This window comes from Lates calcarifer, linkage group LG21 (assembly GCF_001640805.2).
Source record: "Lates calcarifer isolate ASB-BC8 linkage group LG21, TLL_Latcal_v3, whole genome shotgun sequence".
NCBI lineage: Eukaryota > Metazoa > Chordata > Actinopteri > Centropomidae > Lates > Lates calcarifer.
The window spans coordinates 20,668,394-20,695,827 of record NC_066853.1 but is presented as its reverse complement, the minus strand read 5'-3'; the positions used below and the strand labels follow the sequence as shown (position 1 = coordinate 20,695,827).

General features: G+C 42.9%; 1 protein-coding gene across 1 annotated transcript; it reads left to right on the top strand.

Moving 5' to 3' along the window:
- The first annotated feature begins 588 nt into the window (after positions 1–588).
- Positions 589–27,428, top strand: LOC108876134 (tyrosine-protein kinase receptor UFO). The gene is made up of 20 exons (XM_018665465.2): positions 589–1,246; positions 4,749–4,959; positions 5,423–5,523; positions 5,662–5,844; positions 8,789–8,869; positions 9,013–9,128; positions 11,240–11,435; positions 16,047–16,186; positions 16,280–16,424; positions 16,691–16,708; positions 17,750–17,879; positions 18,170–18,261; positions 20,278–20,373; positions 20,764–20,841; positions 21,346–21,438; positions 21,860–21,981; positions 22,553–22,662; positions 22,978–23,137; positions 23,990–24,126; positions 24,466–27,428. The coding sequence occupies exons 1-20, from the start codon at positions 1,084–1,086 to the stop codon at positions 24,980–24,982; spliced, it is 2,889 nt and encodes a 962-aa protein (XP_018520981.1). The 5' UTR covers positions 589–1,083; the 3' UTR covers positions 24,983–27,428.
- The last annotated feature ends 6 nt before the right edge of the window (positions 27,429–27,434 follow it).

Sequence of the window (27,434 nt, the reverse complement as noted above, 5' to 3'; positions counted from 1 at the left end):
ATTACTATTACTTAACTCTAATATGTTTTGGGTTTATCCCAGCCTCCATTAACAGGGTATGTTGGCTGCCTGGTCATTGTAAACAGGACAAAATAAAAGGTGAAACATTTCAGAAAATAAATGCTTGCTTACTTGAAACAGTAGACAGACAGCATCAAATATAAAAGCAGCAGTTGTTGTAGACATGGAGAGCAGGTAACACTCACATTAATGTGAGAATTAACTCACGTGTCAAGCAAAGTAAATTACTGCTTTGCTTTCTTAATACAATGATGAAAGGTTTTTTTTTTTTTTTTTTTACTCAACTCTGTCTCATTTATTTTTAAGCAAATGGACTAATTCATACTCCGCCTGAACATAATGTTACTTTGTTTCAAGCGGGAAACGGGTGATTTACTGGGCTATTTACAACTTTTGGGGATCCGTGTGTAATTAAAAAGCGAATAGAGTATTGTGCGAAGACAATCAGCATGCCGCAGGGTTTCTCACATCCTCTGAGAAAAGGAGGGAGACTCAGGAGGAGGAGGAGGAGGAGGAGAAGGAGGAGGAGGTGGGTGGAAAGAACTTGAGTTGAGGAATTTGAATCCTGTTTGAAGGGGGGAGAGAGGGAGAAGAAAAAGGGGCAGGGGAATGTCTGAGTGAGTCTGAGGGAACCGGTGGGTCAGGAGAGAGAATTTGAACGACAGACTGCAGGAAACACGGGTTTAAAAATACTCCCTCGGTTTCTAGAAATAGACTCAGCTTTGGACAAGTTGATCAGCCGGCAAATAAGTGTAGAGCAGCGCTTTTTTTCTTTCTTTCTTTTTTTTTTTTTTTTTTTTTGCTGTGCGGTTTTTGGGAAACTAAAAAGTTTTGGTGGATCGCACTGGGATCAACCAAAACAACAACATAAGGGGGAAAAGCAACAAGACTTTTGAGCAACGCGGAGATTTTTTTTTTTTTACCGTCTGTCTCCTCGAAAAGGGAACTGAAACGATCGGATTCGGGTTGTTTTGGTCCTATTTGCGAATAATCACATTTGAGCCCAAGCAAAACTTTTTTTTTCTTCTAGCGCACAACTTTGGATCTTTTCGAGATGCGGTGATGGAGTCTGGTGATGTCTCTAACTTGACTGTTCCTCTAATGAAGCTCATTCTCAGAGGTGATCTCATTTCAAGAAAAACCATGAGTGGGTCTGGATGGTTTCTATTGATCCTCACCGTCATTTTATCTGCTCTGGGGCCAGTAACTGCCAGTACACTGACAGGTAAGGTTTAATCGGCGGCAGCTTTTTTTTTTCCGATCTGACTGTTGTTTGTCAACTTGAGTGCGAGGAAAACGTCGTAATGGGCAATTAGCTCAGTCAGCCCTCTGCTTCTGACTCATTAAATCAATTTGCTCTGGGGTGGAGAGTGCAACCACAGCTGCAAGTGCCTCCAACATCTGGACAACATGAAGGAATTAATTTCCCTCATAAAAAAAGGCCTTTAAAACAAGGTGATCAAAGAAAACAAACAAAAGATTAGTTTTATTGGTTCAACCAGGGCTGAGGGTTTTGATACTTCCAACCAAAATTCTGCTGATGTTGGATCAGTGACTGCAGGTAAATGTTTTGTTGCGGACAGAAGTTTTCCATGACCATCAGGAAGGGTTGTGTTTGGAGATCAGGTGCAGTAAAAACCCTTGTTCTGCAAAAATGCTTAAACTTGCTGAGACCTCATCCAAACCAGGACTGCCACCAGTCATGGTTCCACAGAACACTATGGAATTCTGGGAGATGTTTTCCAGGCAGTGAGAGGGCAAGGGCTTAAAATAACTCCTGCTGGGAAGTGAGAGAATAGTGTGAAACTCACCTCACAAGCAGATGAGCAAAAGAGAAATCTTGCCCTATACAGAGGAAGAAACCAGAATGCTGACTCCATTAGAAAGTTGTACATGTTAGGTCATTTTACATCAGGGCCACATGTGTGGAAACCCTGCCAGCCATCATTCAGAAAGTCCTTATCTGTTCAGAAATTGAGTTTGCTGTTTAAAAGTTTGGAATCCATTAGCTACTGCAGACAGTGGATGAAAACATGGAGTCCCTTCAGGGGCCTCCACCTGTCAGCTCATGTGTTTTGACCATTATGGTTACGCTGTCTCTCTGGCAGCTGCACCTCTGCCCTCAGTAGATGTACGACCAGGAAGGACAGAGATTACTAGACACTCCTGTGATTTATAAGCTCAGACTGATGGTTTCAAAAGGAGAATTTTTCCTGATGTCTCAGTTCCTATTTGGACGTAGGTATGGCAGGGGCCCAGGAGCGAGGGGATGTGAAGGATGAGGAGGGGGCGGAATGCTTTGGTTTGTGAGTCAGAGTCGGTCTGACTCAGACTCAAGCAGCGAAATGATGGATGGGGTAAGGGGGCAAGAGTGGAAGGAGGAAGAGCTGGGAGGGGAGGTGGCAAAATGTGTAGCGATGAATCCAAAGAATGGCATGAAAAGGAGGCTAAATGAGAGGAGGGCAAAGGCACAGCAGTGAATGGAAGGGCTGAATTACGTAGCGCTAAAAAGCCAGAAAGATAAAGGAGGGAGTGAGAGGAGGATAAATGCTCGGACTGCTCGGGTATTTTCGGTATGTGCATGTGCACTGACATTTAACATTTGAGCATTTGAGAGAGAGAGAGAGAGAGAGAGAGAGAGAGAGTAGGAGTAGAGACAGGGTGGAAAGAGACGTATAATGGAAGGAAAAAAAGTGTGGGACCTCGAGGGAATTTAGGGGACAAAAGGGAGGAGATAGGCCACACACACACACACACACACACACACACACACACACACACACACACACACACATACACACATGCAGACACAGTTTGACCGATAGCCTGCTCTCTCTGTCTACCTCTGCATTCTCATAAAAGGTTTACAAGCTTATTATTATATGAATGCAGCACTAAGAGACAGAGAAAGAAAGTAGGGCTGTTATTGTTCAGTATGGCACTGGAAGAAAAAAAAAACAAGTCAGGGCCATGCAGATTCATGAAAAGGCTCAGCCAAGCTTAAAAATAAAGGGAGGAATGACTTTTAACGCCAAAAAGTATACAGAGACAGAGAGGCAGTGAAGCAGAGACTCAGCGGGCCTCTTCATTTATTGCACACTCCCAGAACAAGGTTTCTGAATGCTGGGATGTGTGTGTGTGTGTGTGTGTGTGTGTGTGTGTGTGTGTGTGGATTACATGTACATTTAAAGAATCAAGGGTATGTTCTACATATGAGTGATATAAAGCTTTTTTACTTGACAGGTTTGTTTTCAGTAGCTGGACGATGTGTGTTGACATGTCTTCGTGTGAGATAGGTTGCACTGGAGGGGTCCTCTGGGGTCACAGTGAAGGGGTCAAAGGCTGAAGGTTGGCCATGAAATAGACTAGGAGGGCGGGTTGACAAGCTTGAGAAAATCTTTACAGCGTGATTTATTCTTGTCCTGAAATTCAAGAACTCAAGCCAAGTCGAAACACTCTCAAATTGTTTTAGCGATTTTATCAAGTGATGGAGAATTTATTCTTTAGCTGGCTGCATTGGATGCTTATCATTTTTATTTGATGCCTCAGAAGGAAAGAAAAGGAATCCAGTAGGAGAAATCTATGCCCATCGTATGTATGTGTCCTTTGCCAGCTTTGTGTTTTGACAAAGATCGTGACTGTGGCAGTTGTTTTATCTTTCAAACAGCATGCATGCCTTGTCTTCAGCATCATCAGGAATGCCTCTCATTTCTGTTGAATTTCTCAAAAAGTAAGAAAAGCCAGACCCAGCCAGAGAAGGATATAATCATCGCATTTATTTATGATGATCCTCCCCGCGTCATTTTTTGGATGTTAAACAGATTTGCAGACATCTTGGCAGACAACCTGCAGGCCTATCATTGCTGTTTGAGAGAAACCCTGAGTGTGCTCAGTGTTTGCGTTGAGCTCTCGGTGCTCTGACATTGTCGGAGCAGCCGTCCACTAACAAGGACCCTTTGTCCCAGTATCGGCTCTGTCCTTCTCAGGTCAACTCCTCTATCAGTGAGGAACACAAGATAACCAGGCTCACTGAAAAACCAGTGTAGTGGTGGATAAACTCTGGGTTTCACCTGGTGTTGTCAGCGAGAAGGCCAGTCCAGTATAAATGAACATATTTAACAGAACGAGCACACTACTAAATGAAGCTGTTAGTGGTGAAAAGTTCATTAATTGTCAAGTCAACAACAGTATTAGTAATCAATTAACTGTTAAAGCCATTCATTAAACTAAATGTTTCTGCAGGTTCTCAAATGTCAAGACTAAGACCTTTTTGTGTCTTATCTGATTAGAAACTGAATAACAAACAATCTGAAGAAGGTCACTCTGAGCTATGGGAACTTGTAATGGGTATTTTTCTCTGTTTTTTGATAGACTACATGACTAATCATTAGGTAATGAATCATAATAATATTTAGATTAGTCATTTATCAAATAACTGCCCTACCATTATTTATTTACTCATATTTATTTATGCACTCAAATGGGGTTATGTTTTCCATATAACAATGTTTGTAAGAATGATTTTTTAATATGAAAAAGTCCTCTCTGTTCTTGTTCTTAATTATGGAAAAATAACCATTTAAGAAGGTAGTTTATTATTTTCAAAAAGGGAGTAAAGAATCATGCTGGCAAAAAACTTCACCCTGTTGTAAATGTACCACACGTGTATTAATGAGTGACAGAGACACTAACCCCCTGCTCCTGCTTCTTCCCTCTCTTCATCAAAGATTTGGAGTTTGAGCGGAGTCCTGCCACCGTCATCTCTTCTCTGGGCAAACCTGTTACGATGCACTGTGCCCTGAAGGGTACAGGGGGCGAGGAGGAGGACCCCCCTGATGTGCTCTGGCTGAGAGACAGCACGCCGCTTCAGTACGCGGACACCAACCAGTTCCAAGTTCACACTGGCAGCAACAGTTGGACAATCATGAGCACGTTGAGGTGAGCAGAAGTTTTGTCTGCTACGCTCATTAAGGCTGCTTTTGTCAAGTCAGTGCATGGGATTTAATGATAGAGTTCACCTGTTGTGAGGCAGCCACACCTGGCCTAACACTGTTACTCTTGTATTGTGATTGTTTTTATTTCCTGTTCTTCCACCTGATCCTTTCACCTGGCTTAACCAGTTCTGTTGCTTGATTACATCACCGTGCTGACTTCGAGCCACTGTGCAGCACTTTGAAATTAAGTCTGAAATAAATGATATAACCCAGGCAAAATCCAATGTGCCTCGCCTGCTGTAACTTAATGTATTTAATCCCAGTATGATTAGATGGTAAATTCTGGAGAGAAAGTACTAGTTGGTTCATCTTTCTGCCTCTATCTCCCACTTTTTTCATCAGTTTGGTTTGTCAGTGCTAGATCTTTATGAAGCCTCTCAAATCAAATGCTTTTATACACTTTACAGTATTGAGAAGGTCCAGCTTCCCGACATGGGCTCCTATCGATGTGCTGTTCTATCAGAAAGCCACCAGATTTTGTCTGAGGAGGGGAGCATTCAGCTGGAGGGTGAGTTCATCTCTCAGTAGCCTGACACACAAAAAGGCATTTAACAAAAGATAGGCACACTACATCCGAGTGCTGCAGACCTATTTCATTTGGATTGTTGAAAAAGCAGAGAGTCTGATTCAGCTAATTCCCTCACAGGCCTTCCTCATTTCTCTGTGGAGCCCCAGCACATGTCTGTAGTGGCCAACGTAACCCTGAGCCTGAGCTGCGTGGCCCACGGACCTCCAGAGCCGGTCAGGGTCATCTGGCTGCAGGATGGTGCTCCTCTCAACTCCCTGGCGGACCCCGTGGCCCTGTCACCCTCCACGCTCAACCTCACAGGTATCACATATAACATACCCATTTTGTATTGATACAGGCCAATATTTAGTTATAAATAAATAAGACTGGGAAGTGATTGTTAATGGTTTAGCTGATGACACACACAGAGCTCAAGTCAGACAAATTACAAAAATTTGTAATCATTTCAACACTGTATTCAAGCAAGAAGTTGCTTTCAGTATGTGACCCAAGTAGCAGAGTTTTAAAATGACTACAACCGAGACGATTTAAAAATCCATGGTTTTTATTTAATCCATTTACATTGATTATAGTGCACTCCTTCAAAAGCCACACAGCTATAGTTTCAAAGACTCCCAAATCCCCCCATCATGGCTCAAACAAAACCACCAAATAACCACCCTCCTCAGAGAGAGCAGGCTGGCTGGCACAGTGCCAGTGGATCCATTGAGGGACATACCTTGTGGTTGTGTGCTTGATGGGTAAAGGAAAAGCAGCGGGCAGCAGCGTGGACACATAGGAGAGGGAAGAATAGATGGGCAGAGGACATGGGGAGATAAAAGGAGGAAATCTTAAAAAGGAGGAGGGCTCTGTTAGTGCCTGAATGCAAACCACAGCTGCATGCCAGATAGATGGCCTGTATTAAGTCCAGTAGTAGGAGGAAAGGCAGAGCCGGCTGAGTCAGACTGGAGGAGGGAGGAGCAGGCAGCAGTGGTCGGTTGAAAGATCTGGTTTGACTCATCAGAGCGGGCAGCCTGGTGTTGACCAGTACCCGTTTGACTGTAACCTACACTCACATCTCTGGAATGGGCAGCTGCTCTGGCAGACCACAGGTCCAAACCAAGGCAAATAATCCTTCCATAGGCCCATAAAGAGAAATGGCATGAACCAATGAGGAATGTCCCTGTTACTTCAAGGCAGTTTCCATCCACATCTGATGGACAGTGTAGGGACCAGAGCCCCTTTTATCCCTAGTCCAACAGTTTCCAGGCCTAAAGCAGGGCAAAAGTTAACACAAACCCAGATCCTCATGCACTGTTTCATATTCTTACTTTCTGGCTGTATGTTTAGGATCACTGTCCTGCTAAAATCAGCACTTTTAACCTCACTGTTTCATTTCAAGTCCAGTAAGTGTTGAAATATTTAAGTTGCTCATCAAGCCAAAATGCAGAAACATTTGCGGGTTCCCGCTTCTCCTCTTATCAGAGGATTTGATACATTCCTCTATCTTATGATTTTACAAACTAAATATCTTTCTATTTTGCATTGCTGTAGATAAAACTAACACTTAAATCCAATGAGCTGTAGTACATTAAAAAAAAAACTATGAAAAGCATAGGAAGTCTCAGTCCTGATATTAATAAATGAATTGTTCATGTAAGCCAAAGAGAGAAAAGCACCATGACTGTACTCACTCACTCCGAGCTGATGCTACAAATATTGGTCAATACTGTGATGCTCATGATGTTGGTCAGCTCTGTTGACTAACATTTACAGCTGGTCAGGGGGGATGTTGCTCTGCAGTTTGCTGAAGGGGAAGGAAAGAGACAGGAGGGCGAGTGGCGCAACCTCGAGGTGGCCTGATGAGCAGTTCATTCACCCACACGCAGCCAGTGATCGTCCCTCACCCCCTCCCTCCCTCCCTCCATCCCTTTCCTCTCTCACAAGCCCTCGCTTCACCCGGCGAGGATCGTACCCCCTGTTCTTTTTCCGGCTGCAGCACAATGAAGGCATGGTGCTGTCAGTGCAGGGCGACACACTGCGTGATTCTGTGTTTGTGGCTGATGGACAATGTTGGGGTGTTAGATAAGAGTGATAAAACTTGAATGTCACATGTTTCTGTGTGAGTGTGTGTGTGTGTGTGTGTAAGCTTGTGTTGTCTTGTGGAATGACTTGAGTGTGTGAGCAAGCTATGAGTCACTTAGTGAGAGGACTCATTCTCTGTTGAATGTCATTATGTGTCACAGTGTTTTGCCCCCTTCAGAGGAACCCCAGCCTCTTGAAGGCAGCAGCTCAGCCTTCTACACCTGGACCTCAACAGGACTGCTCTCTTTGTTCTGTAACTGTAATCATGCAGACTTAGACTATGTAGGTTAGAGATTCTTGAATTTAACAATGAGTCTAGGGTAGCACATACAAAGTCTTCACCCTGTAAGTCAACTATGTTTGCACTGTATTTCAAAGACTATATATCAGTGTTAACTGGGTCCTTACCATCCATCAAGAAATGATAACTTAAACAACAGTTCAGTTATCATATTGTGCATACAGTACATGGTCATTATTTTCAAGGAAGATTTATCTCCTACATCAGTATGGAGACCACATACTGTAACTTGGTTCAGGAAAAAATCTTTAAACTACAAGAAGATGTATGGACCAGTCTTAACAGCAGTGTGTGTCATCTGTCAGTCACTGTTCCATTTTGACAAAATGGGATTAAGCATGTTTAACAGTAAAATGTTGCACACACAGTATTTGCCTGACAAGAAGCTATAATCAAAAGTGGAAGGTTTTAAATTGAATGTGATAAGTCTGACACACTGGAAACAATTTTAACAGGAAGAGTGTGTGTTGGATGGAAGAGTTGATGAAATTTTGCCTTTAAGTGGCCACAGCTGCTGATCAGATTTTGATGAAATGTAGCGGAAAGACTGTTTGACGCAGATTGTCAAGAGGCTTCAGTATCATTCCTGCAAGACCTGTTTTATTTCTTCAATAAAATGATTCTAAGAGCTCAACCTTTAGTAATGATTTTTACTTGCACACTAATCCCAAAACTAATCATAATACTGCTGACACAGCGATCACGTTACCTTGTGGAAACTATTACCCTCACGCTGTTCTCACTTCAGTTTGAACTTTCACACCGCTTCTCGCATCAACATTATATCCTACTCAGCATGCTGAGCAAGGATTCTGTGTTTGAAAAGACCTCAGATGTTCCTGCTTCACACAAGCATGTTGTTTCATTTATTCTGGCCAGGTTTGAACAGGACCAGCACCTTCTCTTGTGAAGCTCATAACCGCAAAGGGGTGGCCACGTCAGGCTCTGGTACCATCACTGGTAGGTGTCACACAGACACGTCCGTAAACCCTCCTCATTCAGTTTGGATATACTTTTCCTGCTTAGAATCCTTGCATAATTCCTTATTTCTTTATTTGTCCTCTTTTTTTGTGTTTTTTTTTTTTTTTTTTTTTTGTCTTTAGTTCTCCCATCACAGCCTCAGAATCTGAGAGCCGTGGAGATCACCCAGACCAGTCTCCGTTTATCATGGCAGCCTGGTTTCGGAGGTGACTACCCAATAATCCGCTGCACTGTTCAGGTGAGACAGCATAAGATAATAAGAAATGTGACAGGAGAAAACCAGAACTAGCTGAGAAAACTAGCTCTGGGAAAATCACTGCAACTGTTTGACCTACATGTTAAGTAAACTCATCACTCATTCTCTATTTGTAGGACAGAGTCTTACCTTTTCCAGGCCTAATTTTAAAAGAAAAGAGAGCTTTCTTTTCTTTTCTTCTCTTAACTCATCCTCTACCCCTCCCTGCTTTATTCGTGTACCAGCGGATCAGGTTTCACTCTGGGAAAGTGGCCTCCTGGACCAATCTTATGTAGCACCACTCCCTCTCTCAGTCGGTGTCTCTCTGCCGCTATTCCCGCTCTGTGACCATTACAGCCTCATAGCTGAGAGGAGGAACGTTTTTACTCCTGGAGAAGGGAGCAGTGCAGCACCACCCCTAAACGTCTGGTTCTAATAAAGCTGCCCCTCATACCTCTTGCTGTTCTTGCCCCCCCCTCCTCACGGGGGAACAAGGCGAGGGGCCGGCTTCAGCAGAATGGGGCAAAAATCTGAATTTAACGGTTCCTTTGTGTGGCGAAGAGAAACATGAAAAAGGCTGGAGTGTGGAGAGCAGAGCGATATTACTGTACTGTATGAAAGAAGGAAAGAAGGAAAGAAAGAAAGAAAGACAGACAGAAAAAAAGAAGGGTGGGGAAAAAAAACAAAGCACAAAAGACAGAAAGAGAAAGTCAGTTAGAAAGAAAACAGGAAAAGGCAGTGACAGCAGGTATTATGGGTCTGAGCCATGTAAGGGGAATGCAGGCTGAAGTATGAGTCAGGGCTGAGCTGTACAATTAGATTAAACACACTTGTTTACAGGCTGGACGGTGATTCATCGAGTCACGATTGAGTCTCTCTCCTGCCTAACCACCACCCACCCCCCTCCTTCCCCTCTCTCTGACACACACACACAAGCATTCATACACTCCTCATTCATCCAACTTAATATTGCTTGAAATCACACCACCTAACTCGCGCCATGAGGAGAAGTTACCTACCCAGCTTCTTATGTGAAATCTGACCACTTCTGTTGTTTTTAGAGGCATTGTCAAAGCAGTGCGTAGCTGCACCTGCTCACACACACACACACACACACACACACCCCTAATCTGTTTGTGTAGCTGCTCCTCTGATTTTAAGGTCCATTATTTATACAGTTTCAGTTCTGACTGTAAAGCTCACCCTGTGAAATGCAGCTCTGCAGGAGCCTCTTGATAATGAGCAATGCAGCAGAGAACAATGGTCCAGGCCAGCAACTTTAATGTGGTTTTTAAGATTGCTGCAATGAAGGATTTTTCTGCTTGGTGTTCCTCTTTAAAATGTGTTTACCACAGAGGGTTTGCAGAGACAGCAGGTTTCTGCCTGTGATGTTTTGGTTAATGAGTTCTGCTTTCAGTGCACCTTGCTGAGTCTGGGTCCCATTCAAAATGTCAGAGAAGCAGATTTTACACTAATTTTGACTATTAGCATTTAATGATCACCCCTCAGCACCATTATGCACATTCCACCTTCTTTTCTTTTCCTCCAACATACCTCATAACCAGTTCTGTCAGTTACTGTTCATATACTGTAGGGAAAAGTAATACTACAAAAACAACTTGACATGTGCATCACGAATTATCAAACTCTTATTATCCAAATGTAAATAACTTTTAATTATTTAAAAGCTATAACATAAGTTATTATTACAATATTATTAAAAATATTATTTACAATATTTGTATATTTCCAATACAAATATCCACAAATAAATTAACCTTTTATTCTAAGATATTGATGTTTAATAACAATTACCTCATGGGGGTGATATTTGTATGATGTATTTGTATAAATTATGTGTGTTTTTGGCTTAATTTTAAATGTTGGATGCTATTTCTAGAGCAGCTCCTCAGTTCTTGTTCTTCTGTGTCCCACTGCTAAAAAGCACTCTGGCTTCAGCTCCATTTGCACTGAAAGATCAGTTTCCTCTTCCTGTTGGTGCCATAAAGAAATAAAAACACATTAGCCACCAAATCTGACCACACCATCTGAAATCCAGTGTAAAAGCATGTCGAGGATGTAGCAAATTTAAGTTTGTTATCTCAACATTCCAGGCCAAACATTCAGGCGAGCCCTTCGCAGCGGGGCCAGATAAGATGATCCACAACCAAAATGTGAACATTCCACCAGCCACCCACCTCATCGGGGACCTGGAGCCTCACAGCCTCTATACTGTCAGGGTGGCCTGTCACAGTAGCCAGGGCCCATCTGACTGGTCGCCCTGGGTGGAGCTACGCACCAAAGAAGGAGGTGAGAGGCTTCCAAGTGAGGGGATGTTTGTTTTCACCCTGGATGTCTTGTGTGTGGGATCACTTCCACTGAAGTGAGTCGAGGTCAAGGCTGTGTTATCTGGCTACTGACTGAGGTTCAAGTCCAAGTCTCCTCCCTACCCCTGCTATGTGCTGTAGCCAATACATAACACATGCTACAGGACAGCTAGCTGGCACAAATGATAGGGCAAGTTTCTTTTTTCAGCAGCCTGAATGCTGGCAATAAGAATGATATAACATTTAAACACAACGATGTGTTGTAACTAAAGTCAAACTAAAGTTTTATGTCCTCTCATCTGATATTAACTGTTGTTGCTCAGGAAGTAATTAATGGCTGTGTGTGTGTGTGTGTGTGTGTGTGTGTGTGTGTGGTGTGTGTGTGTGCGTGTGCGTGCGTGTGTGAATGGTGTTGATGTTCTGTGATGCTTTGGGCTGTCTTTTTGATTGTTTTCTATCTTGCCTGGAATTCAAGCTGTCATAATCTCCAAAAAGTTACACACAATGGCCCCTGGGAGAGTCACATTGACATTCTTTCATTAAGCTGTGGAACAGTGTAATGAATGAAGGTGAGGTGCCTAAAAGGATTTCCAGGGAACTATCTGAGACACTTAGACACTCACTTTTTGCCCCTAGATACATTTTCGAGCTTGTTTTAGCTGAGCTTATTTCACTGCAGGTCTGAGTCTGTTGACTGCTTTTCGTTTTTATTGTTGGTGAGTCAAGACTGGGAACATACTATATGATAACAAGGAGTCAGAGAATCAAGTTACAGTGCGCTGTTAGTCATAATATTCCTTCCTGTGCCCCTTTAACTTAGTCTGTGTTTATGAAGAACGACAGACATGAGTCCCTGTACCTCTGTGAACCCAGCTCCAAATGTAAACTCTTGAGGTAGAAGGCAGACTGGTATTGAAGGGACAGAGTAGGTGGAGAAGGAGACGGGGAAAGGGAGGGAGGGAGGGTGGATGTTAAACTCTCCTGAAAGGCTTCAGTTAGGATCGTAGCAATCTGTCCAAACTGTAATGCTAGGCTGGTGTGTGTGCGTGTTTGAGTTTAAACTGAGGTGGGATTTTCCATGCCAGCTCATGCTGTCTCTATCCCTGGATGAAGAGGAATGGAAATAGCGTATACTAAGAGGAGCGATATGCCACGGGAGGGATGATGGGGGCTTTCCACAATGGAAGCTGTTTATAATCTGAAAACTCTTAAACACAGCATTTCTCATGAGCAGAAAAAGGAAGAAGTAGCGCTCCTTGACAGGCTGCTGTAATGGAGAAGGACAAAAACTGGTTTTACAGTCAGGATTTTCAAGTTTCAGTTCTTCATTTAACAAAGTTATAACAATCCTTGTTTCGTTTCAGTGGAAAAATCTTCTGCTTTGCCAAATTATATAATTTCCCTTTGGACGTTATTGTTTCATTCTTGCTGCGGCAGTTCTCTCTACACTTGTCCTAATGAGTCAGAGTGTGAGAAAAACAGAAGATAAGATTTGGCTGGTGGTCAAATATAGTTCAGGAGGCGTTGAAGGTCAAAGGGAATGGGTGAATGAAGGAGAGAGGTAGACTCCTCTTTGCTCAGCCATATTTTCCACATCTTTTTCTGTGGTTTAAATCCTGACTGTGACAAAACTCCCATAAGGCTCTGATGTCGAGCCTGAAGTCTTTTTTGTGTCCCTTTCTGCTCCATTTGTTTCTCATTAAAAAACTGTGCGAATATGTGCTGCACTATCTCCTACATGTGTCATCCTGGCACAGATGTCCCCGTTTGCTGTCTCCTCTGTCTCCTCTTTAATCCCTAAGTTTCTCAATTCATTACAGACTGTCCTCCTTCTCCTGCCAGCTCTTTTTTGTTCTCACGTCCATCCTCCATTTCCCTCAAGTAAATCAGACTAACTTGCTCCTATTTTGTCTTTGCCCTCCTCAAATCTTACAAACATTGCTGAGGAATTTATTTCCTGCATCTCCAAACAAGCTGAACAAGTTCTTTTTTTCTGAATCCAGCCTTTCAACTTCACCCCTTCTTCTCTCATTTCCCCTTCTTTTTTTGACCTCAGATGACCTGTGATTTCTCTTTCCAGAGCACACAAGGAGGCACTGTGGGAAAAAAACAAAAAAAAAAGAAAAACCTAGTAGGGTTGATGATGGGAGTAGGAATGGGATGGATGGAAGAGCAGGGAAACTGGGGGAAGGGGGCGCATTGAGAAAACACTCATTTTGCTATTTTCCCAAAGCCCACTATTTTCCCTGGAGGATGAGAGAACAGAGAGAGACGGGGGTGGGGGTTGGGGGGGTTGGGGGGGGGATGTGGGGGTCAGTGGAAGAGGAAGCGAGGTGACCCATGTCACCCTCCTAATCCTAAAGCTCCAATGAGATTATGTTTTACATATCCATTCTGTAAATGCATTTTCCTTTTGCTTTCCAGAATCCAGAAATGCATCCATCCAAAACACAAAACAAAGTGAATGAACTAAGACTTGGTGTAACAGCTGTTGATGCTGTTAGAAAATACTACTGCACATTTGTTACATCACATCTGTCTGTACCCCTAAAGTGACGGCAGAGTTAATCCACAGTTACGGGACACCCAAACTCACCAAAACCAATGGAAGTGAGTCATGACGACGTGGCACGGTACACACACATGCGTCACATTCAGTTCTGTTTAATCCTACTGCCAGCGAAAATGCGGCAGCAACAACAGACAAGACAGTCTTTTTCCGTTGTAAAAATTGGAGCGAGGTGTTAGGACGCTAACGTTTGTGCTCAAGCTGATCAGGGAAACATGTTTCCTGTGCAGTGCTGAGTTTGTTTTCACATAGGGAGAACAGACTCCAGGTCCCAGGGTTATGAATCAGTTTTTGGCTAAAGGATGACCCTTTTCCATCCACGTGTTGTCCCACGCAGAGGCTAACCCGACCGAGAGGGACGAGATGTAGCGTACAGAGAGCGAGAAACAGAGAAAAGAGAAACAGCCCTGCCTCCAAACAATGTTTAAATGCTTCCAAGCGTGGTTATCCGACACTTGAATAGCAGCACACAAGAGAATGTGAAACAGTAGTCTTCCATGGATGCAGATGTTAACCTTTGCTGCTGTGAACTAATTGTGGCTCTGAAGTGTTTGTTTCTCAGGCTATTGCCAAGCCAGGGCTGCTTTCATGTGGAAAACAAAAGAGAAACATGAGGCATTTTTCTTCTCTGCTGTCTCTGCATTTCAGAAAACAACACCAGCACACGTCTTGTTTTTTTTTGGTTTTCCTTGGCTTTTTCAAGGGGGACAGTGTTTTTTTCTTTATTTCCTCCATTTACGTCAACAGTTAACATCTCTGTTCACTCAAACTCATAGCTCTGTGACAAAAAAAAAGAGAGAGAGGCATTACCATGGAGAGGGCAGCGAGGGAAAAGAAAACTTGGAAAGAAGGCGATGGAATCATGTTGGACGGGAGACAGGGAGAGAGAAAGAGATGGGAGCGGGAAGGGGAGAGAGAGAAAAAAGGGAGTGGGCAGGCAACAAAGAGGAGGAGAAGGAGGCAGAGAGAGGCCGACGGATGACGGAGCATAGGTGGAGACGAACTTCTGGAGCAAACTTGACTTGGAGGTTGTTTTTGTTGCCGCTGGCAGGCAGAACAGGGACCACATGTGGAAACAATCACCCGCCAAACGCTTCCTGATAACATCATCCATAGGCTGGGCCATGTTTCCCAAACTCACACTGACTTGGTGTATGTGTGTGTGTGTTAGTGTGGGTGTGGGTGTGTGTCCAGCTAGTTTGTGTGACTTTATAAGCCTGCAGACAGAGTGAGAAGCAAAGACAAAGAGAGCTTTAACTCAAACACCAACAAAGGAAATAAGCTCTGTTGTCTCCCTGCAAAAAGGTTCTTGGATTTCTGGGTTATCCAGAGCATCAATCACACACACACACACACACACACACACACATACACACACACACACACACACATACACATTAAATTCTTCACACTATTCCTAGCATGTTATTCAGCTAGGTTTTCTCTCCATTGGGTATTTCTGCTGCCAGCAGCCTTTTTCACTCTCTGCTCCAGAGAGCCAGAAAAGGAAAAGAAAAAGGCAGACAAGAGAGGACAAAGCAGAAATAGGGATGGACAGAAAAGGAGGGACAGCGTGAAGGAGGGAGACACAGGACTCAGCATGTGTCCATCTGAGTCCGTCCAACCATGCTGACACAGAGACAGTGCACTGGCTTCTGAACTCAGCTAATCACTCCTGTCTGTGGTGCCCTCAGCCTCCCTTTTTTGTCCTAATAAAGCTGAATTCTCCACATTCTCTGACATCGTTTTCTTCCAGCTGTTGTAGTTATCCACACCCTAGAGGCTCCAGTCTGTCAAAACAACACACGCCTGGCTAACCCCCAACCCACTGGCCCCTGGCCGCTGAGGCCGCTGAGGCCGCAGTCGCAGAACTGACTCCTCATTCACACCCAAGATCTTCTGATACACACACACACCGCTGCACCCTGGAGCTACATGCTCGCCTAACCTTAGTGGTATAAAGCAAAAATGTGACTGTGTGGGTAGTGAAATGCCTTCATGTCTTCATTTTGTTTTGTGTGTCAGTGCCAGAAAACCCACCTGTGAACGTGACCGCGGTGCTGAATGGGACAGAGGTGCTGATGACGTGGGAGGGGCCTCCAGGGAAGCTGAATGGAGAACTACAGGGTTACATGGTGGAGTACAGCACACCTGCCAGCCAGCAGGTCAGTCAGGGACACATACAACACAACATAACACAACACAAACTTTTTGAACTGTCAGATACTGACAGCCTCCCTCTTTTCTTTTCTTGACAGTTTGTGGTGGATACTGGATTGGACACTGAGCTTTCAATCAATCTGTCTGTGCCCCTGTCCAATGTGTCTTTTCGAGTGTGTGCATATACAGGGGCAGGACAAGGACCCTGGACCACCACACAGACTCTAACACTTATTACTCCTGGTGAGTGAAACTACTAAAATCTACTGATAAAATTGTAAATAACATCATGTTTTAAGGTTTAAATGGTAAAATAGTAGTTTCACACAAGAATGACTGGTAAAGCTGATTCTTTAAGATTTTCTTTTTTAAGGAACCTTTAAATTACATATAAATTCTGCCAGCATGAGTGTGAATTATTTTAGATTTTACAAAACAAAGAATGATGTTTTTTTTCCTGAAAGTCAAAATATTGACATAAGCTCTGCCTTTTTTTTTTATTCCCACAGAAATGGAGGAATTTAGAGGTGAGTTAATGACCAGCTTTGCACATGCAAACCTATCCACACATTCTTCTGTGACCTCCCTGAATGGCACGTAATGACACAGTAACAGTGGAAGTGAGCTCATGGTGTTTTTTGCTACCACGGAACTTCTCTTTCTCAGTCCCTGTCGCTTGGTTCCTCCGCGATAGTTCCTTCCTGTGAATTTTCAGAAAAAGGGAAGGAAGAGAGAAAAAAGAGAAGAGAGGATCTCAGAGAGACGGGAAAGGGGAAGAGGGGGTGAATGGGGAGACGCATCATAAATATTTATAACAGGCAGGAACAGTGTAGCATCTCTGTTTGCTTAGTCTAATAGAGCCAGACGAACAATTCAAACAACAAGAAAGGGAGATAAAAAGAAAAAAAAAAAAAGATGCAGGGAAAGTTGGGGGAGGATGAATGTGAAAGGGAGGAAAAGTTGAAAACATTGGGTGGAGGTTGTGAGAGTTTAGCAGTAGCTTGCGAGGGTGGCTGGCTGGGACTAAATTTAATGGGAGAGATGGGATAGAAAGACTTTTCTTCTGACTTTTTTTTAAAGAATGTAAAAAAAAATGAGCGTATATCTTGTAAGGGACTAAATATTTCGATTTAACACAACAAATATGAAAGGCTGAGGTGATTTAGTCAATCTGAAACATATTTTTACCCCATAATAATAATGTGTGTGTATATATATATATATATACATTTATTTATTTATTTATTTTTTTTTTTTTCAAGGGTATAACAACAGTTTAAGTCAGTGGATAAGCTTCAAAAATGTATTGGGGGTCAAGATTTTAAACAGCATCTCTAACAGATCCTGAAGTGCACCCTAAAAGTAAAATAAAGCAGTAATATGTTATCTGGCCAATATTACTAAATACATCAATAATAATACTGCTTAATTTTTTATCTTTAATCTTTAGTGGATAGAATAAATGAAAACAAAATTTCTGCTTCTGTCACTTTAAGGGCTCCATAATCCTAAATTCTCACTTACATTACTAAACTCTCAGCTGTCTCTGTCCACACCCCTTCCCTCAGGTCCGTCATCGCCCCCGGCCTTTTCCTGGCACTGGTGGTATGTAGTGATGGCCATCGCCGGCGCTGTGTCCATAGCTGTGCTCATGGCTGTTTACGTGGCCAAGCTGCGGCGCAAGGAGACGCGCTTTGGGTGCGTAGGCTCTTAGCACTTCTCGTGGGTAAAAGGGAGGAACCTCGATAGCTGTGCCAAACCAAAAAGTTTTTTTTGTTTTTTTTTTCACCTCCTTGGCCTAAATGAGTCACTTGTGCATGCATTATTATACATTGGAGTAGAAGACATTTGTTTTAAAAGACCATTCTAGATCATTCTAGTGAATTATGGAGCAATGCCATATTTACAGCTGTGTTTATGTATGTGCTGGACTGACCTCTCAGTGTGTTTTACTCTGTTTTGTATGTTGTGTGTGTGTGTGTATACAGAGAGGCATTTGAGCCCATGATGGAGAGTGGAGAGCTGGTGGTCAGGTACCGGGCCCGCCGCACCTACAGCCGCAGGACTACAGAGGCAACATGTGAGTTCTTCTCTCTGCCGCAGCATGCCCCTCCAAAGTTTGATACTTCAACACCTGACTGCCCCTACAGCTGTAAGAGATACTGTAAATAGCATGCCCAAACCTGCCTCTGTCCCCGGGATAGATAACAATACTAAAAAGTAGCATCTCCTGTCATACCGTGGGACTAGATCCACCGGTTCAGTTGAAAGAAATCTTTGGCTGTCATGACACGCGATGACAGCAGTTCTCCACCATTTTGAGACAGGAAGCACATCTTTGGTTTGCTTGGTTGATCAAAGGCAGGAACACAGGGTTAGTAAGGGTTAATTCTGTCCCCACAGCTGTAAAAACAGTCCTGGGAGTGCTCAGTCAGCTGACATACCCTGCAACAACACTGTGCCCCTTATACTATATAAGTGCAGTCTGTTTATACTCATATTGATTAGATGTGCAGTAAATCCATTCAAGAGGTCATTCCCTTTGCAATCAGGTGTGAATGGCAGAATGAATTTGACTTGACTGCGTAGTCTGCGCTTCACTGGAAAAAGCAAAAGAAGGGACGAGGAGAGTGAAACTTAAAGATAACAGCATATTGGAGAAGTGGAAGATGTGGGAAAGGGGATATAGTTACACCAGGAAATTAGTACCTCTGCCTGAAACAACAGACAACTTATTTCACAACTGCTCTCACTAGAGTGAGGAGGTCATTTCATACTTGGGGACTCTGTGTCTCATCCAGGTGGAGCGGCAGCCTCGTACTAGAGTAATATAAAAACAGTGGTTTGCAGTGGTTTGTTTGCTGTCAACAGCAGCCCCTCATGATTACAGACAGAGATACGTACTCGTAAACACAGCATACAGACTCAGATTTCACACAGCTGGGTCACATTCAAGCCCTTACATTGTCCCCGGCGTACGCAGAATATTTGTATAGGCCCCATACACAAGTCTCAGCTTGCCATAGCCACAAAGAGGCTCGAGGAAAGGCAAAACTGCAGCGAGAAAAAAAGCCAAAAAAATGGATTCAGTGAGTAAAATGAGAGGAGTCAAGAGAGCGAGATGTGGAGATAATGTGTACTCTGAGTGAATGGTGAAAAGCAGAGTGGGAATAAAGGAAGAGGTCAGATCGGAGGGATTTGGGCGGGATTTACGCTGCTGATGTTGACTAGTAATTTTGGCCAATTCTCAGGACAAAGTCAAACCCTGGGGCTCTGGTTATTGCATGCATTGGGTAATAGCCTGTCACGCCAGCATGTGTTGGAACATGCCTGTGGACTGAGAGCATTGTTGTCCGGCTGAGACAGATTGATAGTGTAGCAGCAGCTGGAGGGGGATCTCTGCGCATGTCGTTGCCTTGTCATATCCTGGCCCAGATGTGAAAACAGAGCACGTCTGTAGCGCAGTCTGTTCAACGCCACACACCTCAGTGACAGCCAGCTGGTTGAAGGCACTCAGAGACATTTAAACCAGCTTAAATCCTCTGACCTCATCGTCTCACCCCAACCTGGTCCCTGCAGGGAGGTCCCATATCAGATACTGTCTGCATAATGGACTGCATGTTGTTGTAGTTATGAATTTTGTGCACTTATGTTTTTGTCCGTGTTTGGAAGTTTCAGTTCAGGCTCTATTTATTTAAATTAGCTAGTTGTGATAAACAATTTTATTTATTGTTAACTCTCTTTCAAAAAGTGGTTTTGAGTATGTTTAAAACAGAGCTTTGTCTGCAACAGTAAATCTCAAATATTTATTACATGTATACAACTTGAAATTAATTCTTCTTGCATTAATGAAAAGATTAAAACTAAAAAGATTGAATGCACTTTTACAACTAGTTCAGTTATAGTCTTAATTGTTATTTACGTCTGGGAGTGTTTATTAACACTTTGTTTTTGGCTTGGTGTCGTGCATTGTGGTTTTGGAAAAACAAGGGAGGCTGCTTGGTACAATTTGGATGTTTTTCTCCCTTTTTCTGTGTTCGTTAAAGTGCTGTGGGCTCCAAATGCCATTAAAATTCCTTTTTTTGTTCCTCCTCAGTGAACAGCCTGGGTATCAGCGATGAGCTGAAGCAGAAACTCCAAGATGTGATGGTGGACAGACATAAACTAACCCTGGGAAAGACCCTGGGAGAAGGTACTGCTTTGAATTTTTTTTTTTCCCAACAATGTATAAGTCTCATTTCTAGGACGGCCTGGTATTAATATGTACAGTGTCAGTCCATTGAGTGCCTGACAAACATCAAGGTGAAAAGGGCATATGTACACACTTTTATATCAGGTCTAGTGCACGGTACAAAGTCAGGAGTTATCTGCCATAGCGCCAATGCTTGCTTTCCACTGATGGTCATTTACGTTGACACTGACAGTAGGGTATAGTAACAGTTTACAATGTGATATCCTCATAGCCCTGTTCACTGCAGAGTCGGGAAAGTAACCGCTTTTCACTGCCTGAATTAGACATGTTGCCGCAGCTAAAATAGCATCTGAACTGGGTGTTTGTTTGTGTTTTAATTTCTTTCTTCAGGGGAGTTTGGCTCTGTGATGGAAGGGCTGCTGACTCAGGAGGAGTCTGTTCTCAAAGTTGCTGTCAAGACTATGAAGAGTGAGTAGACAGTAAAAGTACTCAGCAATCACCACAAAGAATCCCTTCATGTTGGGAACACAGGCCATTTGATAGACAGTCCCTCCAGGGTCAAAAATTAGTGTTTGGGGCAGAAATCTGAGTTTTTAATCAGAAAACAGACAAAGACACAACTTGTAAAAAATATTGGCAGAAGAAAAAGTTGACCCCAAATAAACTCTAGTGCCAAAGTAAAGGCAATTATTTAAAAACTGAATTTTGGAGGGACTAAGAATTGGGGGAAAAAAACAGCACCACTCTCTTCTGTGAGATTTCTAACAGTTTCAAACTGTGGTGAAGAAGTTAAAACAAACTTACTGTCTATGAATTCATACTTTAATAAATCCAGGAGCCAAGACACGCTCTGAAATAAAAGTTTATTTCTTACTCTGGTAACTCCCTCAACCTGGCGGTGTTAGTGCTATGTGTTACCCACTCAGCTGTACAAAACCACATCGTCTCACCTCAGTACCGTCTCCTCTGCAGTTGCCATCTGTACCCGCTCAGAGATGGAAGATTTTCTCCGTGAAGCTGCCTGCATGAAGGAGTTTGACCACCCCAACGTAATGAGGCTTCTAGGTGAGTCAGGATTTATATTGCTCAGCTTGTGAAAGGTCGGCTAATGCATTTCAGAAAAAGACATGTTTCTCACCTACCCTTTATTTGAGGGTTTCTTTGCCCAGTTTTTGAGATATAAACAGTGTATATGTATCTTGGGATGATCCTTCGAGCAGTTTTCACTGCATTTTGTGTTGATTATTGAGCACAATAAGAACCCTGGTAAGACTAGGTGTTTTTGGGGTGAAGGCAGACAGCTTTAATCCCAAACCTGAGCAAATTAAACCACAACTATTTTCATGGCTAAATACCACTACAGGTAAGTGAGAAAATATGTTTTTTTCATTTTTTCTCAGTGTAGGGAAACTCACACTTCAGTATTCAAGACTGAGCTGTTTTGAGATTATGCTTGTGATAGAACTAAGCTGAGGTGTTTTTACAGGTGTATGTCTGCAGACCGTGGAGAGTGAAGGGTACCCCTCCCCTGTGGTCATCCTGCCCTACATGAAACATGGAGACCTGCACAGTTATCTGCTATACTCAAGGCTGGGAGACTGCCCCGTGGTTAGTCTGATTACAAACAGTGAAAACACCAAGTCAGGCACACACACATACAGTCCCACACAATTTAACAGCTTAATGGGTTCGGGGTTTATAAGTTCATAAGAGTGTCTGTCAGCAAAATGGGATCCAAAGTTCAACACAGATGCAAAGTAACTGAGTCTCCACCCACACCTTCTTGGCAGCATGTACGTTCTGAGATCATGAAAACTCAAGATATGTGTCTGTCGTTGCTCTCTTATTAATGGATGATGTGTTTTCTTGGAATCGATGGCGGTTATACGCAATAAGTCCCTGAAGAGCCAGATTGAGAATCACTAGCCTAATCAAAACAAGATTTCTACAGAATGTTGAAACATCCATGAGTTGGGCAAACTTTCAAAAAACACAGTGGTGTTGAACCTTATTGTTCTCCAAAAGGAGGAGGTTGGGGTATCTAGCAGGGAGCACTCAGTTCAGACTGATCACAGGTCCTTAAAGAGATGAGCTCTAGCGCCCTCTACTGTGCAGAAAATAAACATCAGCTGTGGTGGGTGTGTGGATAAAACTTTCTTCTCTCTGTGATGTCCTGCAGTACCTCCCATCTCAAATGCTGGTAAAGTTTATGACTGACATCGCCCGGGGGATGGAGTACCTCAGCAGCAAGAACTTCATCCACAGAGACCTCGCTGCTCGCAACTGCATGTAAGCACAATTCTCTTCTTCCGTTTTTTTACTCTCTCAGTTCCCGTATGTGTTCTCACTTGTTGTTTCTTTTTCCTTTTTTACCCTGCATGCAATGTTGTTGAAGAAAATGTTTATAAAGAACTAAAAGTAGACCTTAAGACTGCTCTCAAAGCAACATTTGGGAGATGGGAAGCCCAAAAGAATGAAAGGTTAATATGGTGCAGGAGAAGCATTGCACATAGATAAAAATAAATAAATGAATATAAATACGCACAGCATGAATGTCGCTTTTCCAGACATATAGCGCTGTAACACTCTGTCTCTCTGCCTCAGGCTTAATGAGAATATGAATGTATGTGTGGCCGACTTTGGCCTCTCCAAGAAGATCTACAATGGAGACTACTACAGGCAGGGGCGGATCTCAAAGATGCCCGTCAAATGGATCGCCATCGAAAGTTTGGCTGACCGTGTCTACACCACAAAGAGTGACGTAGGTGAGTTTACCTACTGTGTGTCTGTGTTTGTGTGTGTGCACTTGTATTAATCCCATTGTGGAGTGCAAATCTGTACAAACATTGTGGGGACTCCCCTACCATCTGGGAACAAAACAGTGGTCCCAAAACAGATAAAACTAGATTTTAGGGTTAAGACCTACTTATTAGGGTTAGGGCTTTAGTTTTTGATTAGAATTATACAATGCTTAAAATGATACTCCACCCAAAATCTGTCTTCTAGATATCACAAAACTTGAAAGGACATTGAGACAAGTACCATAACCTCAATGAAGCACTAATGAAGTGTTATCCACTTCTCTGCTGACTAACAGTGGAGATGTAAATGAATGAATGTATGAATGTAAGTCAATATAATGTCCGCACAAGTTACAAAAAAAGAACTTGAGCCTAATTTTCATTTTACTCAGTGGGGAAATATTTGCTCTCTCTTTTTCTGAGAAATGTCCCCATGAATAGTTTTAATGTATTGACCTACATGTATTCCAAGTAGAAAATGCAGTATATAATTACCCACATATGAGACAGATATTAACAGCAACAGTTGGTTATACCATTGCATGTACTGTATGTGTGAGGAGCCCTGGTTTCCGTACACATGTCAAAGCACAGTCACATAATGTAAGCTTTAAAAATTATGTGAATTCTTTAGTAACCTGTGAATGGGTTAGGATGTCTGGAAAGCCTGTTCAAACATGGCTGTGTTATTTTAGTAGCCTGTGTTTGAAAAGAGCAGATTCATGTTTGAGTAGTGTGTGGCAAGGTGTGTAAGGCCTAAAGGAACTGTTCAACCCTATAACCTCTCTCTCTCTCTCTCTCTCTCTCTCTCTCAGTGGTCGTTTGGAGTTACCATGTGGGAAATCGCCACACGGGGCCAGACTCCGTATCCTGGGGTCGAAAACAGTGAGATTTATGATTACTTGAGACAAGGAAACCGTCTCAAACAGCCTCCAGACTGTCTGGACAGCATGTGAGTGTCGGCTCCTTCGCTGCACATTCCTCACAAAACACACTCAGCTGATGATGAAGTACCCTTGAAATCTTTTCCCTCCTGATTACAAATACTTTTTTTTTCATAAAGCAATCAAGTCTAGACGCTCAAAACATTTCCAGTCTATTGGCTTTTCAGGAAGTGCAGTTGATGCTTTGAAAAATTTTCTATGTTTCTCAAAGATTCTTTGATTAATATTCAAAGAATTACATATGAAAAACCTAATGAAACTAGGAGATCTATAGAATGAAGTGTTACTGTTAATTGTTTTTAAGAAGGTGCAAACATATACAATTAACATTTCTTCATCCTCTCCAGCTACGCCCTGATGTTCTCCTGCTGGCTGCTCAGCCCGAAGGACCGCCCATCATTTGAGTCCCTGCGCTGTGAGCTTGAAAAAGCCCTTGAGGATCTGCCGGACCCCCAGGACCCGGATGAGATCCTGTACGTCAACATGGACGAGTCCTCCATGGAGCTCGGGGCCGTTGGTGGTCGTGACCCCATCGGCGTGCCGTCGCCTCTCTGCCTGAAGGGCCTGGACTCTGTGACCACAGTGGAGGTCCACCACCCCAATCGCTATGTCCTCTGTCCCCAACACGAGACAAACCGAGCCCTCTCCGACTCCCTGGAGAGCCTGGACATGCCGGTGTCGTCCTCCACAGCCACGCTGCCTCTACAGCCGTCCTGCCATTCCACTCCCAACCCCACACCCAGCTCCGACGCCGACTGTCGAGCTGCTGGAGGACAGGGAAGGGTCCAGAAAAATGCCCTGGCAGTGATGGCTTCACTCTTAAAAAATGAGTGGGCCATCCTTTCACCCCAGTCCAAGAGCTAGATCCAGCCTCTCGCTACTGACTCTGAGAAACCTTACGTGCCCCTATATACATATTTTGCACAAATACACACACAGCCGAAGGCATTCCAAGGAAGTGAAGGATTGGGATAATTTCCTCTCTCAACCCCCCTCTCTTCTAAAACGAGCACAATTCCAAGTGAGTGTAAAAGTTATTGTGTGATTCCTGTGATAACAGGAACACTATTAGCATGAACAGTGGGCGAACAAGTTTAGAGCACATGTTATTGCCCACACACACTGCAGCACAATCAGAGAAATTAATTCCCAGTCGCTATAGTAATAAAATACCATATCTTCATAACTACCTGTAAACAGCAGAGTGATCACCTCCACGTGATTAAGCTAAAGAAAAAAAAAAAAAAATCAAATGTCTCCGTGAAACCAGCTCAGGCACTGCCAGACTGATTCTACAACTCAACAAACTCAGGGCCTTGAACTTTCCAGTGAGTAAGCGCTAACATGGAGGGACTCGCACCACCCGGAAAACTGTTCCTCTTGTGGAGAAGCCTCACCCATTCCTGCTTCTGTGTATCTTGGAGCAGGAATAACCAGAGGATTGATGGGGGAAGAAAGGAAGCGGCAGAGTCTCTTTCACTGAAAGTATCATCTGATGAAGACGACTGCCTGCTTATATTGAAGGACAGCATGGACATTTTTAGGCTCATTGGCAACATTTTTGTTGTGGGGTGTGGGGTGAAACTCTTTTTGATGAGTGACACAGCTTCAGCAACTGAAGTTCACCATACCTGAGGACTTTAACCCAGTAACAACAGAATCAAATATGAACTAAAAGAAAAAATCACAACAACTGAAGAATTAAGAACCAAAATTTACAAAGAAAATGAAACTCCACTGTGGGCTTTAGAGACTTTTACATGAAGCTGTTAAGAATGAGGAACCTCCATTTTACACATGCAGCAGTTTGTATCACAGCCTAATGTAGCGCTCTAACAAACCCCTGCATCTTCTCCAGGGGTTTTACTGCTAGTTGTGCATTAAGCACTGTGAGCCATTTGCAGTTCACACATGACAACTCCTTCCTCACTGACAGGTGAGACACCTGTGCAAGGCCTGATTCAACTAGTCTAAACGTCCTTGACATAACTCAGGAACCTGAGACTTTGATCTACAGGGACAGAGGTACTAGTCAAATCAAGAGGGTACAAATGATAAAAGGTAGGCGGAAGGTCTGAGGGTGGGTACGGACATTATGGAGTTACCCAAGGCAAGTGGCAGGATAAGCTCCTCACCTTTGCTTTTGGCACAAGCACAGTGTTATTACACATTTTGTAATTCTTTTCAATGCTGATCTTTGTTTTTCTACAACTTTGCACTAATGTTTTTGTATCTGTTAATAATTTGTATATCTTTTAAGCTTTTTACTTTCTGTATATTCTCAGTCATTCTGTAGACATTTCTCCTCATCTCTGTTCACATGTAACAACTTGCATATTCATAAGGGAGAATAAGGCCTGTGAGAGCATTACAGCCATTTAAAGGAGAGGTTTCTGTAAATGAGCACAGACCAGGGAGAATGGGAGACATGACTAACCTCGCCATCTGACATCATCCGGCCACTCTTTTATTCGGGGATATTTTTGTTTTTCTCGAGGTTTAGCACTGTAAATAGAAGTCTGTTACCAGCAAGAGTCGAGGAGGAGGAGACAGAAAGCAGCAGCTGAAAACCGAATGGAAGTGAAGATCATCCAAACCTCTGCTTTGAGGACTTTAAGCTGCAACTTGGCATCATGCATGCACTTATTTTTATATGCTTTAGTTCATTATTCTGTCATTGGAATGGACTTAACCATATTCCAACACACGTTTTGGGAGAATATTTGTTTAAATGAGGTGCTGTGTCTCTCAGTTGTATACATCAAAGGTACTTATGAGACAGTATACAGTGGTATGTTATACTTGTAGCATTACTGAATTCCTTGTTAAGAGAAAGTGTACATTTCTTGCAATACCTTTGGTACTGTATACTCAGCAACTTTGTGAACCACAGACATTGGTGCTGAGACTGAGGCACTGGTCTAAATTGGTCTATGTGAATATTTCACCAATTTGAATACAGATACACCTGCTGTTTTATACCAACCATGCTGTTTGAATCAGCTTGGTCTTTAAAGTCGCCTGTTGACCAAAAGGAAAAGTGAGCTTCTGAGCAGATTCCAGGAAAAAAAACTGAAATGCCTTCTTCTTGATCAGCATTAAATCATAACTTTACCAAGTGCCTTCAGAGAGCCAGTATTTTGCATTATAGTAGATGTGTGTATGGATTGTGACTCTCCTGGTGTGTCGAATTGGGAGAACACTGTACCATAATTGCCTTTATATTGTCACTGTCATGATTTGTAAGCATTTTTTTATACAGTACATGCAGTATTTTGTATAAGAAATAAATGTGTTCAGTCATAAATAATTTATG

Coding starts and splice junctions, on each gene's coding strand:
- LOC108876134 (XM_018665465.2), top strand. CDS start 1,084: ATGGAGTCTGGTGATGTCTCTAACTTGACTGTTCCTCTAATGAAGCTC. Junction 5,524..5,661: donor GGGGAGCATTCAGCTGGAGG/GTGAGTTCATCT, acceptor ATTCCCTCACAG/GCCTTCCTCATTTCTCTGTG. Junction 17,880..18,169: donor CGCAAGGAGACGCGCTTTGG/GTGCGTAGGCTC, acceptor GTGTGTATACAG/AGAGGCATTTGAGCCCATGA.